Source organism: Varroa destructor, unplaced genomic scaffold (genome assembly GCF_002443255.2).
Source record: "Varroa destructor unplaced genomic scaffold, Vdes_3.0 BEIS01000007.1, whole genome shotgun sequence".
Taxonomy (NCBI): domain Eukaryota; kingdom Metazoa; phylum Arthropoda; class Arachnida; order Mesostigmata; family Varroidae; genus Varroa; species Varroa destructor.
In genome coordinates, this window is record NW_019211460.1 from 32981263 (window position 1) to 33001098 (window position 19836).

The window sequence follows — 19836 nt, forward strand, 5'->3', positions numbered from 1 at the left end:
CGAACTTCGGGAAAGTCTGAGTGGTATGATAATTTCGCTACATATTGTTTACTAATAATAGAATTTCAAACAAGAAATACAAACGCAAGCATGAGCGGCCTACTGCGGGGAAAAACAATTTAGATGTTGCTCATCTCATCATGATATATCTCTCGCTTAAACGATGAAAACCCATTGTTACCCCTTCAGAAATTCATGCACGGCGCTGAGTAATGATTACGGCTATATCGTTTGGGCAACATTGTTTTATTATTGACAAGTATCTGCACAGGATTAGGTAGTATGATAATACATGAATTTCAAATTTTCCATACTTTCTGCTATTTGAACGGTCGAAACTAGAATTTTTTTTCATAAAAGGATGTGAAAGATAAGCGCGACAATTTATTATAACTATAACACACGTGTCGCGTAGAAGTTCATGTTTGCATAGTGCAGCATCAGCTACCGACTTACTCGCAATCTGCCGTTTGAATTTCAAAACTATATATATCTAAAAATGTGTGATGAGCCCTGAGACACGTTCTCACCGTCTGACGCTATTGTTAAGTGTTGCAGGCGTACTAAGCCTGAATTAGGTTAATTGAACTTAAGCCGTGGCTAGTTATCAAGGCCGATCAAGGATGTCAGCGGCTTTTCTTGCCACAAGCTCAAATAAAGATTCACTGGGATAGTGAACTTCAGCTGGCTCACAGTCTCCAACTAATTGCAATATGATCAACGATTCTTTTCCCGCGAGAGTGAATAGCTAGGAAAAGGATTTCGACGTTGACCTACTATTGCATTTCATATAACTGCGAGAACTGAATTACCTGTAGGGTACATATAAAAAAAGGAAATATGACGTTGTAAAAAAATGAAGTCAGCCGATGAATGGTAACTGTGTGAACTACTATGACAAATATACGTGTACAAAATTAAGGCGCAGTCCTGGTAATCGAACGTGCAGTGTAACCCAGGGCTTTCTTTGCACACTGATGAAACTGCTAAGCTGTGAGAAAAACTAGCAACCAAAAATTTCAGAACCTCAGCACGGGATTAAACTATCTTACTCTTGCAAGTCCAGCGTAGCATCCTGTCGTCACATCGACGTTCATCTTAGCATTACATTAATTTGAGGTGGTGTGATACGGGATACACGCAACATACCAAGAAGAGGGTATTGAGCAAAAAGGATCGTCAGGTTATCAGAAGTATTAAAACATTGTACTTCAATCATTACATATGTATCGATAAATTCATAACGTTTGCCAATATGTGATGCCCGACATGGAGAGAAGTACTGTTGTTTTTTTAATTTAAAAATCTTGGCTAAGAATTGTTGCCTCTGACAGTTCAGATTCTCAAGCTTTTGCTTTTTAAGGAATTTCACCTCGCCGTTCGTAGTCTCTAGCAACTTCATCCAGGGTGTATGACTTGTGTAAACTAGTGAGCTCTCATACTCGAGAATAACAGGCGGTGTTCCTGGAATAAACGGCCACGCATTCCAGTTGACCTAACAGAATCAAGGATAATTTCTGTACTGCTCCGGTTGCTATAATGGATCGTCGAAGCCTTGAAGTAATAGTTTAACCGATTAGTACGATATTCTACCTAAAATAATGTAGTGGCCTCAACAAGTATTTACATCTCGATATTTGTTGAGCGTAGTTTTCATTTGAGTGTCAAAAACATAATCCTCCTAAAACAAATAACCCTTTACTATGGTCTGTAGTATTCATTTCGTCGAAGGTCTCTTTTTTGTCCGCGAAACAGCAATCGGAACTGGACGGTGTGAAGAGATTTGTACTTAAAATGCTTGATACAAGCTAGAAAATAATTTATTGGCTTCATTAGAGGACGTAAAGCTAAGGTGCCAAATGTTTGAAATCATTGGTAAAATATAAACCATCTTGGCATATCGGATGAATATTAGTAATAAGGGATAAATGGTTATATATATATATAATAAAAAAAATAATTTAATATTAATAAAATTAATTAAATAGAAAAACAACTGGCAATTTCGAAGTAGACCTTAGTTATTTGGTCCATGTGGTGTGTTAATGGATTGATAGCAGCAAAGAAACAAAGCTGCTGGGTCGTTCATTTCAGTCGGGTAACCAATAACTAAAACATAATTATAGAAGAACTTACCAAAAAGTAACGGGGTAAATGACACAGGGTGAAAGAATGACTAGGGGAATAAAATGTGACTTATAACGGAATAGTTGCTACAGGTTAATACAATTAATACCACAAATATTCAGAAGAACTGTAAGCGGACGGCGGTAGAAGTATTGGTTCGTGATGGAGCCATAGTTTATGTTAATTTAAGTGTAACATCAACAATACGGTTGGGTAAAACTGCTGTAACATTCTAATGGAAGAATGCTATATGCGGGACAGGGTAACTGCAACAGTATGTATTACTAGGTGATTGGCTGAATCAGGTCAATAGGATTACTGTAACGGATTAGCTGCAACCAAATGGAATTGGTGCTAAGCATTTTAGGACGATTGCTTTAACGATATGGCTCAAACCCCGCGTTATTAAAGGCATTTTTTATTGTCATATGGGTTTGAGGTGCCTATTGTGAGATGCACATGTGCACATACAATATATGTATATAATAACAACGATTCTACGGGTAAGGTCCGCGCACCTTATTACTTTCATAATAGCCCGTAAAGGGACTTCCAGAGCCGGAAATTGTCAGGCACTCCAGTCACTCAAGGGTCAAGCGAATAAGGAAAACCTTAAAATTTGAAACAGCCCTGAAACAACGTTTAATGGCAATACCACACGAAAGGACTCGAAATGTTTATTAGGTTTAAAAGCAAGCATAGGCAACTTTGCTTCATGCTGTGAACAGATCAGCTGAGGCAATATTGTGTATCATCAAGTACTGAACTTCAAACACAAAAATACTAATTTCAGCAGTTGAAACTAAATCTTGACAGAAACTTATAAACTAGTAATTAGCTTAGTTTTGTTTATGGTGTATATGCGATCAGGTTAAATATTTTGATAATTTCAGTAAATAATAATAATTTCTTGGATTTATGTTACCTGCCTTGAAGATTGAAGACCTCTTAGTTAAATTCACACTACTACTACTTTCCTAATCATATCACATGCTGTAGTAGTGTCTATTTCAGTTTAACGTGAAACCGATTAAATTGCTTTAGTAAATAAAAACTTATGCAAGAAACTGGTTTTGTCAACGATTGACCTATTCATGAATTTCAACGACCACTAAAACACCTTTTAAGGTACGAAATTCTAGTAGGATATTTAAAATCTTAGATTAAGATAAAGTAATTGTTTTTCAATCAGCGATTCGTTGATGTCATTAAATTCTTTTTAGCAATTTAAATTTTGAAAAACGCAACTACTTTTTCTATTAAACGAATATTCATTTAATTATCTGTAACAATTACACTTAATCAAATAGACTATACAGACGTATGTGAATAAATATACAAGTACCGTGCGTTCGCTTTCTATAGATATAGCTATTTGTTCTTACCTAAATTCAATGTATATCGATTTCAATGTACCCGATTGAACAGTTCAACATGGCCCTGAAATAATTAGTAGAAAAAGATCTTTTATCGTAGCCTTTGTTAAAATGTTTATTGATCAAAACATTTAGCACTACTTATCATAACTGACCTCTCTCAGCACCCTTTCCTCCGCACTAGACACACGGAGAGAACCAATTTTGAATTGTTTCGTAAAAGCCTGATCTCAATGCAATTCGCATTGAGATCATATTTTTACGTACGTAGATTTTAAGCATTGGGATGAAGAATCTTCTCTACTTTATGCCTTGTCACATACATCATGCCTGGCTTGAGTTTATCAAAAAGATCATTTGCAAATTGGCGTTTCTCGGGCCAGTCGGATAGATCTTGGAAAAGGGGTCCTACAAACTTCATCCGTCCGACCACTGCAAGGAAACAATGAACGGGCTCTATAATCCCTTCCCATCGCGCTAGAAGTCCGAGTCGCAGCCAACGGAAACGAACTTCCGAATTAATTATCTTGTCCATCTCGTATAATGATGAAAGGTGCGCCACCTGAAAAGACGCAGTCAAAAGCATAAAATATAATTTTACGCATATTAGACAATACGTCAGCTGCTTGGATATACTTCCTTAATTTGATATATTGTTAAGATCTTGTTCCAGAACTATTGAATATGTGCAGATCCACTGGCAAAAGTAGCAGGCACAAAGTATGGCAAGAAAATTTTAATGCCTTATTCGCGCCAAAAAAAAATAAAGCAGAATATTTGGCTACTAAACCCAAAATTTGTTTTTGTAAGCTGTTCTACACAAAAACCTAAAAATAGCTACGGCAGTAGGCCAAGATCCGCAATCTTGCTACCTTTTCCACACTAAGCGGTTTCATTTCAAGAAGCTTCGCGAAGAACTCCTGCTTCTGGATGTTATTTAGAGTCACAAACTCCTCTTTTGTAAATGATGTCACCTCGTTATCTGAAGCTTGTAGCCACTTTTGGCAAAGGGCATGAGCTGGAATCCCCAGGCAGCTCTTGTATTCAGGAATAACTGGTGGCATTCCCGGACTGTACAGCCACGCGTTCCAGTCAACCTGTTGAACGTAAGAGTTTATTAGAATAACTATTATTGTTTCTAAATGTAATTATCGTAATTTTTCCCTATGGCTGTATTTAACAGTTTATTTATGGTAGGTTTTCCTCTTGGTAATAAATATTTCATCATTCCCATTCGGTTATCGTTCATAGCTTTAACGATGCCAAATTCAAGGAGTACTTTAAAAAATGCTCAAAAATTTCAAAAAAAAAGTCTGATTTTAAAAAAAGTAGTAAAACAGTATTTTGCATAGGATTATAGTTCAGCCTATGAACAGTGATTACTAAACAAAATTATCCTTCTTACCCAAAGCAAAGCTGAAAATTAGACTTAAGACAATTTTAATATGCATTGCTAGCACATGCAGTCGATATAATAGTCCCACGGAAAATAGTTTGGCGGAGGAATGGTCGTGTCAAGCAAATACAAGAACAAAAAGGCTCCAATTATTAACTTCTCCGATGAAATAACAAGAGTAGTTTTAGCTCAGAATTAAAGGACTTATCATGAAACAGGCGAACCCTGTCTTTCTTCATAAGGAAATGTGTGGCGTTTTTGTTGAAATTTAACATCAGCGACTATATATTAGATTTATCAATTTGAAGTTACAAACGTGATGTTTGCACTAGGTTTCGTAAATCCCACCGTTTTTAAGGACGATCACCAACACCCTATAAAAAATACTACATGCTACATGCACGAAATTTACAACAATATTGTGATCGTAATATACAGATTTAAACTTAAATAAATTTGAAAAAGGAAAATTATGTACTTGAGTTGACCTTTTACTATCTAGAAGAGACTGTCTGCGTGTACTCACTTTATCAAGGATGTCTTTTTTGTTGGCAAAGAATTCGTACAGGAACGATTTCCAGTCGTCGGTAACGATCGATTTATACTTAAACCGCTCAACATAGGCTTTCAGGAAAGCATCCAGAGAATCGGCACCTAGCAGTGTCTCGAGGTAGTACAGGAGGGTATGTCCTTTTTCATAAGGAACAGTGGAGAACGAATCATCAGGGTGCACACCTTTCAGATCTACAACAAGCTTCGTGAGCGCATTATCAGCTCCTGCAAATTAAAAAAAATAGTAACCTAGGTTGTTCTCATTATTCCACACTAGAAAAACAGACTCATGCAGTGCTGGATTCAATTGTTCGAGAACCAGACGGCCGTTTGAACAGACTGGTCGTTTTATTTGTAGTGCAGCATTACTCTTATTGATTACAACACAAGACAAAAACATGATTTTGAGATGCCTGATCATTCTGCTGAACAAAATGCACAAAACATTTTGAAAAATGAGTCGTATATACCACTAGGACGTTCAAAGTGCAACTAAATATTACAGTGTTTATTTGTACTTTATGAACAAACTTAATATCTACTCGAGCGTTGAATGGATAAGTGTTTCTCACCCATTGTGTTTATTGTGTATTGAAGCTGCCTAAGCCCTTCTTGAGCACAGAATTGTCTTCGGGACTCGCCAAACATCCGACCGAGGATTTTCCGCTCAACATACATTGTGAAACCTTCATTAAGCCAAAAATGTTCGAAATTTTTATTAGTGACAAGGTTTCCGGTCCACGAGTGCGATATCTCGTGAGCTACGACGTCTGCAAGTGACTTATCACCAGCCAGTGTTGTAGGCGTCATGAAGGTCAAGCAGGGATTTTCCATCCCGCCGAATGGAAACGATGGCGGTAGCACGAGAATATCGTATCTTCCTAAATTAAAACATGTAAATGGCAACTAGGTTAATATGAAACTGTTCAAAAAACGGTCGTAAGCAGCAAACTGAATTAAAGTTACAAATTATTTTAAACCTTTTAAAAAATACAGTCTTCAATAAGAATCTTCAGTGTTATAGGAGGCATACGTAAGAAATAATGAATATGAATATGCAAACCGTTAAAAATAATTATGGTACTTTACATAATCTATCAACACAACTCAAATTCAAACACACTAACCCCAAACATAAGGACCCAATAGGTCTTCTGCGGTTTTGATCATCTCTTCAGTATCGGCAAAATCCACAGCAGCTCTATCAACATATTCCTTTTCAGACCACATATCAGTGCGTGGACTAATCGTTCTGTAAAAATGAAACATCACATATTTGCCTCTTTACAGTGCCTGTTTACAGATACGCCTTGGTACGATATTACCAACAAACGGTCTACATCTTGACTATAACGATATCACTAAAAGCTAGATTACCATCAGTGCATCTAATCACAATTATTTCGAGTTGGTCTTTTTAATCCCGTTACATTTGTGTGTTCGTTATAATTGTTAAATAACAACTGAAAGAATTTTCTCTCAGCAGCAAAAATACAAAATATTTTTTTAAAAATCAAGCATCCCGGGTATAATATTCCTAAAAGGCTAAGACTTAGAATTTATGAAGTCATGAATTTATCGGTAAGCGTTGTTGAATGGGCCCATCCAGAAAGATCAACAAAAAATAAAAACTGTTAATAAATACATTTCCATTTCACTACACTATACAATACGCTACCTGGACTCAAGATCTCCCACAGCGAGAGCGAGTAGGTAGATCGGAATAGGAATCTTTTGCTCGAACAGGACAACCTTACTTCCATCAGGACCGGGTTGTTCCCCAGTTTTAACTGCCGATACCAACTAGAATAGCAACAAAGCTTTATTGATGTTTTTAGGTTTCAGAACTTGGTATCTATAGGTAAGGTCGTACTAGTTCATAATTTAGTATTATCCGGAAAAGTTATGCTTGAAAACGTACGTGCATAAACACGTAGCAACTTCTGAGAAAAGTACTAAAAAAAAACAATTTCGGCGGACATTCATCATAAATAGTTAGCAAAAACAAACCAATATTGACCTGTACAATCTACATCACTAAAAAACTTACCCACTTAACTTGACTTCTCTGCACGCCTAATATAAGAATATGGCTAAATATCCTTGCGTTTCGTTGGACTATTCCAAAATCAAGGCGTCATAGTGATCCCAGAGAAGAAAAAATATTTGATCAAAATTAACAGATAATGCTACTTACTGGCACCATTTCCTGAGGAACCTGAATCCTTACAGTAAAGTTAGCTTTTACGTTTGGTGAGTCCTGACAGGGGAGTAATGCTCTGCAATAATCGAATTTCGAAAATTCAATAAGATTAATTTTTGCTTTACTTCAAATAGGTGAACACTCGAAGTGCAAGTATTGTATCTTCAAAAAAAAAAAAGATATGTTCACGCTAAATAGACCGCTTGATTTATTGCTAAAAAATGGACTGTTGATTCCACACTCCGATTCGAACTGGTATAATTATAGTTAGGGCCACTTCTAGTAACCCTAACCATAATCACTATGCCTAAATATAGGTTGCACATTTTAAACGCGTGCAAACAAAAACGAAATCATAGTGCATTCCAATTGTTAATTAACAGACATAGGCAATCTACCGTGAATGGATGGCCTCTGAGTGTGAGTATACATAGGGCTGTCGCTTTCCCGCCGTCTGGTCCTTAGTCATCCACTGAAGCGCGGATGACGTAGAAGAAGTCTCATAAAGAACACGGATCTTCGCTTGCTCTCCGTTGGGTGGAAGACGGACTCGAGTGCATACACCAAATTTCTGAGAAAACGTAACTAACACTTAGTGCACTTTAATTATTATGGCATTTGTGCTCTAGCAACGTGAAATCACGGAATTGAGCATTATATATATATATATATATATATGTATATAGAGCGAATGTTTCTCCTAATATAAGGATTATTACCGGGTCCGTAACGCTTCGATCCATATCAAGTTTTTTCCCAGAATCAATGCACAGTGCCTCCTTAATTTTGAGATCTTCCGAACTGTCGAGATGAATAAATTCAGCGTCGGGTTTTGTTCGACTCACGTCGAAGTCGACATGACCTCGAAGGACCTTCGCGTCGAAGTCCACAACAACATCCCAGTGGAAAGACTTAACCACCGCTTCCTCCGGTCTGTCCAATAGCAGTTAAACAAAAAAGTCAGACATAAGCTAATCTAGCGGAAAATTTTCACTTAGGTTTTAGCGATCTTTTTAGAGACTTTGGGCTGCTACACCGCTTTATGTCATTGCTTTTGACTGACTGACTACGTTCAAAGTATGTGTGACTGTAAGTTTCTTAAATCTCTTATGCAATCTATGTAAGCTGCTTTGCCCTACAAATGCTACTACTATTTCAAAACAAGTACTTCCAGCGATGCGAGCACAATTTTGGTAGTCGAACAGATCGGAACAGTACGGAATGCGATCGCAGCCAATGTTATGCAGCACACAGTCATATATGCCTGAGTCTTATCTATTACAGAAGTTCTTTTTAATCAGACATTTGACGTGATGCTAAAAATTTTCTGACTGTTCTAGGCTCGTACACGTAACTCTTTCAAAAAATTAAAGAAGAATAGATGATGACTTATTGGCCGTTTATAAAATTCGACTCACCTTTTTTCAACTGTGGAGAAATATAACGCTTTCATGACTGCGAGTGTTTAAACAATTACGAAACGTAGGAGAAATAGCTGAACTGAATGCAAGGCTGGCGCTGCACCGAAAAGCATTGAAACAGCCGCATTTAATAAAATCTTATAAGCATTTCTGGCAGACATGTGGCCTCAATCTTGTCGACTCTACATAATTTATTGCGGCGTACGACATGGTCACATTTAAAAAGTGTCACCCGATTGCAGCATAGATTGGCTGACTCGGTGATATGGCAGAGATTTGGGAGCAGTTAGTCATCTTTCTATACCACAAAGAACAATTCCGAGGAAAGCTAAAAAAGTATGCCCAACATCAGTACTTTAGCGGGTGCGTTCCAAAACGTAAAAAATATTCATATTTTTTACGTTTACTTATTAACTTATAGCGATTAAAAGTTAAAAAAGATATTCATATCTTTTTTAACTTTACGTTTAAAACTTGTTTCTTATATTTGGTTAATAAGTCTATGTCAATATACCACTCACTCGTGCCGCAAACCCGTTCTATGTCCCAAAGAACGATAATTTATTTGAACCGACTTTGTGCGTCTCAATAATAATCGATATCAGGTTTTTTTGGTTTACAACTAAGAAAAAGAAAACATTTGATAATAAATGCTTTTCTTTTCTTTCGTTTTTCCTTGTTTTTGTTGGCCTGTAATCATTGGCTTAATGAAAACAGGTTAAACCCTTTATTGAGACTTGCGTCAAGAAAAGCCGTCGAGGCAATGGTATTGCAACGGAAATTCACGTACAACGAACAACGAAATCTGGAAGAACAATCGAGTTCTATTACTGTACTTCAAGATATTCAAAGGTGATTTGTTTCGTGTCGTAAAAACAACACGACCGCCACTTGGTCAATTACTACAATGAATTACCACAATTACCCACTTTTTTACGGCTGTTAATGCGGATTAACTGGTAAACGTTTTTTTTCGTATGCTAAAGACCTTAATGTACGAGTAGTGCCGACTGTTTAATATGCTACTGGAATCATGACCGTTCCGACTGCGCGAAACTCAGAGTGTTAAAGATACCTACTTGTAGATGCAACGCAGCTATGTAGAACTAGGTCGGATGCTAACCGCCAATATTTTATATAATGAATGCAGTATTTATTTTCCCTCGTGTTCTTTCCCTCCGCCAACAGCCTGCTAACAAACTATTATAGCGCGTTTACGAAAAAGATTAGCTTTATGTATATATATATTAGAGAGCTGTTTCAAAAAAATGAATTCCTGGATTCCTTAGCCTATGCTCAAACGATATGGCACGACAAACAGGTTCATCAGCTTAATAAAATCTGCCCTTAAACAATTCTTTAGCAAATTTGACTGCCACATAAGCTTAGGATGTCTAATTAGTATTGCTACCATTTATTCTCGAATGCACACGATCGATACGCTTATAACTGTTCGTACTAAGAAAGTTACACACCTGCTAAAGGAGTTGGGATCTTGCGAACTGAGCCAAGCCATTGTGCGTCGCGAAATAGCCGAAATCGGGAAAAAGTTGACAGCAATTTTTAAGTCGGCTGTTCTGGTAATACACCATATGGTATTTTTCGTAAAACTGTTGCCACGCCCGCCGTGAATTCTATTGCCACTAATACCCCTTACAAGGCTGCTATTATTTTTGTTCTTGCCAGGCTGGTAATATCTCTTCACCGAAAACAAAGTAGTTGTGAATGGCTGGCTTGTGCTCCGGCATATCCACCGGCGCGATTTCTGCGCCACCAGGCGGTGTGCGACGATGCCTGCAGCAGACGACGCCAGCATCATTCTAATATAAGGAGTTTATGAGACGCTCTAGTGAGTTTTGTTTTCGTCTGCAACCATATATTATCTACACAACAGGCGGAGAAATAGATAGAGTAGGGCTACTATCGACTAAAAATTCAACGTTTCTTAATTTTTGAATGCCGCATTTTTCTCCACTCAAAACTTCGAGCTGATGTTGATCAACTTTCCTTAATTCACACGTACTATGAGAAATGAAGAAATGGCACACATTCGTCGAATGAAAACCATACTTCTACTGAACTAACCTATAATGAAACAGTGTTCAGTGCGGAACACATATGACGCAGGTGAATGAACGCGTTTTCTTCCATGGTAAGCAGACGGAATTTGCCAGCGTCAGGGGCGGTTGTGTTTATAGAATGGATTCTTAATCAAAATCATCAGCGAAAACGTAATCAAAGAGCTTAAATATATCCGATATAGCACCCCGTTAGAAAACGAGGTTATTAGATTGATTAAGAGTAGACTAATTCATACACAGGGATAATAATATTCTGATCTTAGTTAAGAATGGAACTTTGACGGAGTTTAAATATTTGGTCACAACAAATAAATACATATGCAGTGGACTTACAATATTTATAAAGAAAAAAAAGTTTGTGATCCATGAGGAAATTAAAACTTTAAGGCAAGTCGATGAACAACTAAAAGACCTATCAGTGTCATTACTCCCGACTTAGAGACAGAATACAAACTCTATCTAAACAGCCTGTCTGGTCTACTGGTGGTCCAAAAATGTTGGACATCAGCTCCAAACCTAATGTGTTAATCAATCATTGGTTGACATTAAATGCTACTCAAAGCCCGTTTACCACAACGTTCACCTATATATTCACGAAAGCTTGTTCTGAACACTGACATTGTCCATAATAAAGAACAAAGTTTATAACATGCAACTGTCTATCAGCATTTGCTCGCTGTATACTGTTACCTTGAATTCGAATCATGAAGTATTAATAGGGCGGTCACTCAGGAGGAAGTTAAAGGAGGAAGGAAAAGCAGGTTTGCAAAGTGTTGGCCCCGATATGCCACATTTTTTTTCTTGGTTGATAGCTATGATCTGTTGCATCTGTGAGAAGTGCCTTCACGACACCTGCGCATTCTATTAGCGAATAGACGTTTAGGAGCACCTTCCGAAGCATACCCAAGCCTACACCAGTACCTGATGAACATTTGCTATACCTATACCCCCATGCGTGTCCTTAGAAATACCAAATAATGTATTCAGTAATTGAAATTAGTCAATATTATTCCTTATGCGTCGCCTTTTTTAGTGGATTTCTCATGCAAAAGCGATCCAAAGAAAACAGCCAGTCTTAGTTTTGTTCTTTAAAAATTTACACTTTTATTATGCAATCTTTCATTTTTTTCTCTTTATTATCTTCTATTTTTATCCCCTTTCTTATTACTTTCATTTTCATAGCCTATATTTCATCCTATATTTTTATATATATGTATATATAAATGGTTTTCCAGGGTCGTCCCTGCGTGGACCCACCACGTTGTTTTGTTGAGCTCCAATATAAATATCAAGCTCAATAAATATAAACAACTCAAACGATTTATAGCAGCACTTCAGCACCCTCAGCAATTATCGTACCCTTCCTTTTCCCCGTTTACATTGCTTTCGTTCATGCACCACCCATCACCCACCACTAACATGTCCTTCATTATAATTATCCAGCAATAATATGGTCATTGCCACTATCGCGACCCCGTCATTCTATTAAGCATCGCCAAACATGATAATCAGCAATTGGGCGTTCGTAGACACCCTCACGATCCTAGTTCACCCTTCAATCCAAGTTTGCACCACCTTCCCTAAACATTTCTATATTATCCTCAATATCGCCATCAGCAAATGTTTATATATATATATATATATATATATATTATATATATATATATATACGCAGTGTTACTGTCCTTTATATTGGTTATTTTTGTTATTATTGGGCGTGTGTATTCTGATTTTTCTTTAGTGTCCACTGCTGTATTTTCGAACACTCGCGCGTACTCAGGTCTGCTTCTAATTTTGGAAGGCCCTGATATTCCTTTTTCCACTAGCGTGAAACCAGGACAATACCAATACATAAGAGGCTTGTATCGTAACTTTAAACTTTTCTTTATGTCCACCGCCGTCTATTATCCAGCGCCGGAGTAAATATTATATCGTCAGTAGCATCATCTATCGGTCAAAATGATGTTCGGTCTCATCCCTAATAATAGCAGCTCAAACGGACCGTATTAAAAGGTGGCTCCTTCGGGAGGTTGTTGAAGGCGACTATTCTCCTTGGCGGTCATTGACCGACGGAGCTCCTGAACGGTGCCAGTGATAACGTCGACAACGCATGCATAAACAGTATAGAAAAATATTGGTTAGAGTTATATATAGGACAGCGCGATTACGTTACGGTGTAGCCAAACATTATGGATCTTAAATTCATCATTTAGTTAGGCCTAGAGCGCTTGAATACCCAGCCCACTCCATGACTTCGACGATTAGCGTACTTTTCCAATGATTGCTAAATCTAATATAACCTAAAAGCGAAACCCGTTAGAACTCGTTAGAAACAAAAAAAAAACCCACCTGGAGAACCGTCTTAATAGAGTAAGTTCTGTGCCACCGGGATAAGGAAGCTAAGCTTCGCCGATCAACAACCCCAGTTGTATCGTTTACTCCAGCCATTTTAATTTTCGTTACAAAGCGAAAACATGGCGGTTCTTCTGGGTATTGGGGACCACATTCAATCTTCAATGAATACATCTTGTTTTCGAACGGAGATCGAGCTGGACCAATAATCATACCTGCAGAATTGTCAATTATCAATGCCGAGCACATCAGTAATCGGTGAACCGGGCATCCATACTAAACATAATATACAATTGATACATATGCTCATAACTGAAGCAGCTAATTTGATTATATTAGTTTTTCTGCATCTTGCTAGACGATTACTATAGTGTAACATACCGTTCCAATGTGTCAATGTCATGTCGGAATCATCTTCAAGACCCCAGGAAATGGTCCCGTCGCCGACTCCTTTTTGGCCCTGTTCGAGTTCTTCAAGGAGTCTGAAGTTGCGCGGGATCACCACGTTCGCTGCGGATTCAGTGACAATATTATAATGTTAAAATGGATATCTGTAGTTTGAAACGGCAAAGACAAGGATCAAGGATAATTTGCAAGCGTTTCTATTTAAGACAATTATCATTTTCTCTCAACTGCATGTGCATCTCATGTCAACAGTCCTTATAAGCAAACATCTGCGCTCATGTATAACGTACACGTAAAGCAAGTTACGTAATCATCGAGTAACGTGTTAAAATAGCCGTAATTAGTATGCGTCGCTCACTTCAGGAAAACGCATTAATTCCATATCGTATTAGCAACACAGAGCTCTGAACATGCTCCGACAAACTGCATATAAAAGCAGGCCGTCATGCTATATGAAACACTAAGTGCGAAATTCCTATGAATGCGATTTCACATGGAATAAGTACATATGGAGTAACGATCACGTTAAGTCACTGTCTACTCAATATTCGTATGGTATCGTTACTGTCTGTCTTTGCATCATATTATATAACTAATCTGGAATGATCGGCAATATGCAGCAGGCTAATTGGACAGAACGTACTATGAGGCTAATATAGCCGACACTTAACTACAGTGTCCATTATATATTGTTTCATAATCAATGAATCGCAAAGAAGAAACTGTATGGTTCGTGATGATTAGAGACACTCGGCTTTCATATACATATATAATAAAGCATTCATTAAACCGCATATAATACTTATGGAAAGATCATTTCATACCGTCTACTTATGTCACTGAAATCGGTTAAAGCGTTTATTCGTATGTATTGTCCATTTGACTTAGCAACAATGAATCATGAACAGTGGCCTTTTTACTATGTCGGAACAAGAAAACTAGAACACAAAAAAACTAGAGTTAAGTTATGCGTATAAGTGGCAAAAAAAAAAGAATGGCCTCAAAGATGGGTACCGTCAATGCTGGCGCCCACAAAATCAGCTGTCTCTGACGAAAAATGTTATTGTCCGTCTTCGAAGAAAAACAACAGGGAACATGCATAATGTAAAAGTATTATATTGAATAGTGGAAATTATGTCGTCCACAACCAACATGAGACGTAGTATTGCCGACGGGAACATCATCACACATTTATACGCTTCGCTTGATTATTTTATCAGCACATCCAGCTATCAGCTATATTTGCATACGCAGATATGGCAAGTGTAGTCAGAACCAAGTCACGCACTGTTATAATAACGACAATATTAGCTAACGCCAGTGGACAATACCACCATGACAACAAATTTATCTAGGCAATGAAAGGCTGTCTCACTTAAGATACAGGGCGTGTGAGTCTGTCCACCATGGCTTTGCTATATAGTATTGCTATTACAATTATGTGTTATGCTTTGCAGAACAGTCGGTTTCTGCACTATAGGCAAATTACGCATATAATATATCACAGAAGGAAACAGATGAAACATTGGTTAGTTTCTATCCATGTTGCTCCACTGCTGTAAGGGTAATCGTTTATCATTGTAGTTTGTCGTAGACGAACCAAAAGGCCCTAATACTCGTCACTGCTAGTCCAACGAGTTTTTCTTGTTTTCATTCAGTTTATGCTTTGCATTCAAACACTCGTCTCTATGTAAACTCCCTAACATGTCACACATATACAGACACAATCTTACACAGCTATAGAGAGAAACACACATTCCTGTACCATTAATAACACGCTTATTTTTATTGGCAACAATAGCTCACGATCGATTTCTGTAGGACACGTTAGCTTCTGGGCTCCGTAATAACGATTACACTGTTGTGTCATGTTTCCAGCATGACAAGGCCGAATACTATACTTGCAGCCACTATTGTTTCAATAATATATACGCTAAAGGATGTACGACTATTCGGTTACTGCATGATGTACTCGCATGCCTTTAGAAGGAACGTGATAATCATATTGGTTAAGAATGTATACAGTTAGAAATGGTTATCGACTGCTAATGTGAACTTATTTGACCCGTTCACGTTCTATGATATTTGCATTTGCTATTTGCCAGCTGGCAGCAGGTAGTTCGTTAGATCGAACCAACCAACTCTCAATGCTTATTCTTTTGTGCTGGCTGCAAAACCGGGTCCAGCCAGTGCTCATGCTCAAATACTTCCACGTTTTTAACCAATAGCCTGATTCCTGGACGAGTTTCGACTCCGTGTTTTTCTATATTCTCCAGCGCAGTACACGTTACGTCTGTCTAGGAAGTCAGCTAAGCTTTTAACCGACAGCGGCATCGTATTAGCAGGCTTCGAGAGGTTGATCAGAGAGGTCTGGTCAAGGAGTCGCCGTACTAATGTAAAAGAAACAAAGTGAGACAGATAGTCCCCGTCATCGAGAGCGAATCACGTAGACTACACAATTTTCTTCGGAACATCGAATCGTTCCACTAGAGCCATCCTTGATCCAACTATATTTCCGCTAATAAGCCGTTAGCTGAAAGGAATTCTTGTCAAAATTGTCTACTTACAATTGCCCAATGAGGATGCCATGGTGTCCCAAGATTCTGTTAGCAAGCGGAATCTATCGTCGTCTGCACAAACCTTTCAAATCGCACACTACAACAACAGCGGCAGTGATACCCGGTGCTCGATGGAGACAACAACGGAGAGATCTGTATGTATTTTCGTAGAGTGGGTACAAAAACGACTGCAGCACACCGCTCAAATGAATGGACGCAATGCGATGTGCTTCCAAAGCCATACTGAAGGAGAATCGAGAAAGCCATATCGCTGGCGACGTCGTCTGCAACTGTCACACACTGGAGCCCGCCCATAAACGGTATTTGCTAACCGCACCGATAGCGCAGCCTTATTTCTCCTATACGACCACAATTTTGTGTTTTGTATTATTTATCGGCAAACGAATTCGGGGGAAACATGAAAAATTTGAGAATCACTCTCCAAAGGCTCAAAATTCGTATACGTAGATAGCAGTAAGCGCCTCCAAGCGGATTTCGAAAGTCGTTTTGGCTTGCGCCGTACTGTGATCGCAGCCGCTGCTGTCAGCGGACGAATGGCGAATCAACACCGCCCGCCCGGCCAGAGTTAGTTAGGTGGATCAAATGTCTTTGCCGACTAACTTTGAAACACGTGCTGGTCTGGATTCGAGGCTGAATACACTTCGTTCTGTGCTGAAGCCCGTCGTGTGAAACAGTGCTTAACAGCGCTACCGGACATAAGGCTCGAAAAATGTATCTAGGTCGGACGAATGTCCATCCAAAAACAATAACAAAATACACACCCATACACGCAGACTGGGTACATAGGACTTGCAGACTGCTCTATGCCCTGCAGTAGCCAAGAGTAGAGTTTTGATTTGCAGTATAGTTAGTTACCCTCCCTCTCCACGGGCCAAAATAGTATATAGAAAAAGAGGGAGAGAACGAGTCGGGCTCTAGATGCGTGCATACGTGAGATCGTCGGACCGACGAATAGAATGCTCAGATCGGTGTGTGTGGCGGGGGGGCTTTGTTAAGCACACATTATTCTTTCTTATTCCAGTACCCCCGCAAGTCTAATGAATTTCCTATCATATGCACTTTACTGCGATTTGGTTCGAAATCGCGCGTTATATGTCTTTTTACGCTGATAAGATAACCTCGTGAACTTCCGCGCTTCTGTTTGTGATCAACCGGTGGGTAACTCTGCGATACTGAATACATGTTTTCTTATACAAAACAAGGGTGAACTAGATACGTATGCTAATGCTGTTTCGCGTAACTATCATAAAAACTGAATGCAACGGAGTTAAGACTGTTGATCATCAAAAATATAACTTGTAGTATAGTGAGTTTTATTGTTTCTGATTGGTCTGTGTACTCACTATCGTGAGGAGAAACAGCCTACGAAGGAGAGTGACAAGAAGGTTCAATAATCGGCGAAAATGTGAATCGATTTTGTGCATTGCCAATTGGCCATGGTGCTTGCAAAGAAGTACGCGGACGATGTAAGCGGCTTACAACCCGTGCATCACGGCCTCAAGCATAGCTATTCTCTGACAGGGCGACGGCCGTATAGAGTTGTAGTGTACAGGTATTTATGCTTACAGTTGTGGTAATAGCTTCTATATAGTCAGCAATAGGTTTACGTGACTAAGTAATCGTGTAGTTGTCCTGTATACGGTTCCATCGGTGTTTCACATTAGCCCATGAATAACTAGCATCTTGTGAATTAGAACGACTGCATTTTTACTATGTGCTACGAATTACGTACGAATTTTAATTTTACCGCATTATGATTAGATACATCGTATGGGCCGGCTTTTAATTTTATACACACATTTTGACATGAGTACAGTTTGTTTAACACTTAGTGTGCTGCTGCAGATTTCCATACACTTAATAATAAGTGTAGCAATTAGATAATGTTGATTCTAGAGTAAATCGCGATAATCATAGTTGTATGATTTGATGAAGTTATATATTTGCAGCGAAGTAAGTCGAATAGTAACAACACAGGATATAAATGACAGACAGCTGCGTATATATAATTTATATATGTAAATGTATATTATATGTGGTGTAATGCTTTTTGTAATGACAGTTTCATATGCAATTTCCGTCTATTGTTTATGATTTCGTACAATACGTTACTTACAAATGAAAACGGTTCCGCTTGCATTTTTACCTTATTATTTATTCCAACCGTTTTCGCCCCAGTCGCCATTGGCGTTTACTACAATTGCCTAGATTCTGTTCCGTTGCTTTAGTGATAATAACACGAAGTGGTTCAACCGATATTTTTTTGTGTTATTTCATTTACAGATACCGTCACCGGTCGGCCACCGCAGCTAGCGATAAGCTTTACGATGGTGTATCAGGCCTTGGCCTATTGCGTAGGCATCTCGTTGGTGTTTCTTCTCTCCATCTATGTTGGCACAGAAGGCCGACGGCGTAATGACCCCCAGGTGGCGAAGCTTCGCTGCATGCGGGTACTTTTGCTCAGTCTAGTCACTCCGATTTTCGTCTATTTAGTCCACGATCCTTCGGTGTACCCACCCGATACTCCGTTCCTGCACATAATCGGTCTTCGGATGGAAGGTTTACTTTCAGCCTGCATTTTCTCGTTGCTACTTACAACTTTATTTTTTCTTGGTCCAGTTGTGCAACACTTTATCGTTGACGGCTATTACAGAGTCGTGGCTGAGCCGGGCTTTTGGATGGCCAGCTTAAACGACCCGCTTTGGATTCGAGACCACCTTTGCGCTCCTCTCGTTGAAGAAGTCTGTTTTCGAGCCTGTGTTATACCGTTACTATTTCCACATCTACACGAGCTCGGTTCCGCCATCGCTGGGCCGGTTATTTTTGGTCTGTGTCATCTCCATCATCTTCGCGAGCGGGCTCAGCAGATCGACCTGCCGATTGCTCTGCTTGTTACGGCCTTTCAGTTTACCTACACGACCCTGTTCGGGATCTATGCGTCGTACATGTTTCTTCGTACGGGACATATCATTCCGTGCATACTTGTGCATTCATTTTGCAACTATATGGGTGTACCACAATTTCCTCCTGAGAAGGGCTGGCTGTGGCCACTATTTGTCGGCGGTGTCCTAGCATGGCTCTACATGGTGGGCCCGCTGATGGATCCCGGTCTATACGTTAACAAAGTTTACAATGTATATTATAGTGAAATGTCAAATTCTCAGCTTGACGATTAGGAAGACTTAGATGTACAAGGAATGATTGATAAATGCTTCTATTAGAGAGTGCAAGTGAGCCCGCCTCGTGTACTGTATAGAAAACTCGTACGCATGTAGCAATAAAATTATACACATTATTTAGAAAAACAGATTTATACATAAATTTGTTATATATGTGTATATATA

At 38.8% G+C, this 19836-nt stretch overlaps 3 protein-coding genes across 6 annotated transcripts; 1 reads left to right on the forward strand and 2 right to left on the reverse strand.

The window, feature by feature from the left end:
- Positions 1-3590: 3590 nt before the first annotated feature.
- LOC111254527 (leukotriene A-4 hydrolase-like) lies at positions 3591-11188 on the reverse strand. Its single transcript, XM_086975541.1, has 11 exons — positions 11161-11188; positions 9073-9109; positions 8374-8587; positions 8053-8225; positions 7649-7730; positions 7130-7254; positions 6579-6703; positions 6024-6332; positions 5426-5676; positions 4376-4600; positions 3591-4065 (listed from the first exon to the last, which is right to left on the reverse strand). Exons 2-11 carry the CDS (start codon positions 9105-9107, stop codon positions 3778-3780), a joined length of 1827 nt encoding a protein of 608 aa, XP_086831667.1. The 5' UTR covers positions 9108-9109; positions 11161-11188; the 3' UTR covers positions 3591-3777.
- A 1043-nt stretch (positions 11189-12231) lies between these two features.
- Uev1A (Ubiquitin-conjugating enzyme variant 1A) lies at positions 12232-16649 on the reverse strand. 2 transcript variants are annotated; one of them, XM_022815354.2, is made up of 5 exons: positions 16481-16635; positions 15720-16303; positions 13890-14018; positions 13506-13723; positions 12232-13234 (listed from the first exon to the last, which is right to left on the reverse strand). In XM_022815354.2, the coding sequence occupies exons 2-5, from the start codon at positions 15781-15783 to the stop codon at positions 13163-13165; spliced, it is 483 nt and encodes a 160-aa protein (XP_022671089.1). In that variant the 5' UTR covers positions 15784-16303; positions 16481-16635; the 3' UTR covers positions 12232-13162. The 2 variants fall into 2 exon arrangements, with proteins under 2 accessions (XP_022671089.1, XP_022671090.1); XM_022815355.2 differs by lacking the exon at positions 15720-16303 and having other exon boundaries at positions 16481-16649.
- A 233-nt stretch (positions 16650-16882) lies between these two features.
- Positions 16883-19727, forward strand: Sras (Ras converting CAAX endopeptidase Sras). 3 transcript variants are annotated; one of them, XM_022815352.2, is made up of 3 exons: positions 16883-17646; positions 17854-18044; positions 18776-19727. In XM_022815352.2, exon 3 carries the CDS (start codon positions 18820-18822, stop codon positions 19666-19668), a length of 849 nt encoding a protein of 282 aa, XP_022671087.1. In that variant the 5' UTR covers positions 16883-17646; positions 17854-18044; positions 18776-18819; the 3' UTR covers positions 19669-19727. The 3 variants fall into 3 exon arrangements, with proteins under 3 accessions (XP_022671087.1, XP_022671088.1, XP_086831685.1); XM_022815353.2 differs by lacking the exon at positions 17854-18044; XM_086975559.1 differs by lacking the exons at positions 16883-17646; positions 17854-18044 and adding an exon at positions 18104-18220.
- The last annotated feature ends 109 nt before the right edge of the window (positions 19728-19836 follow it).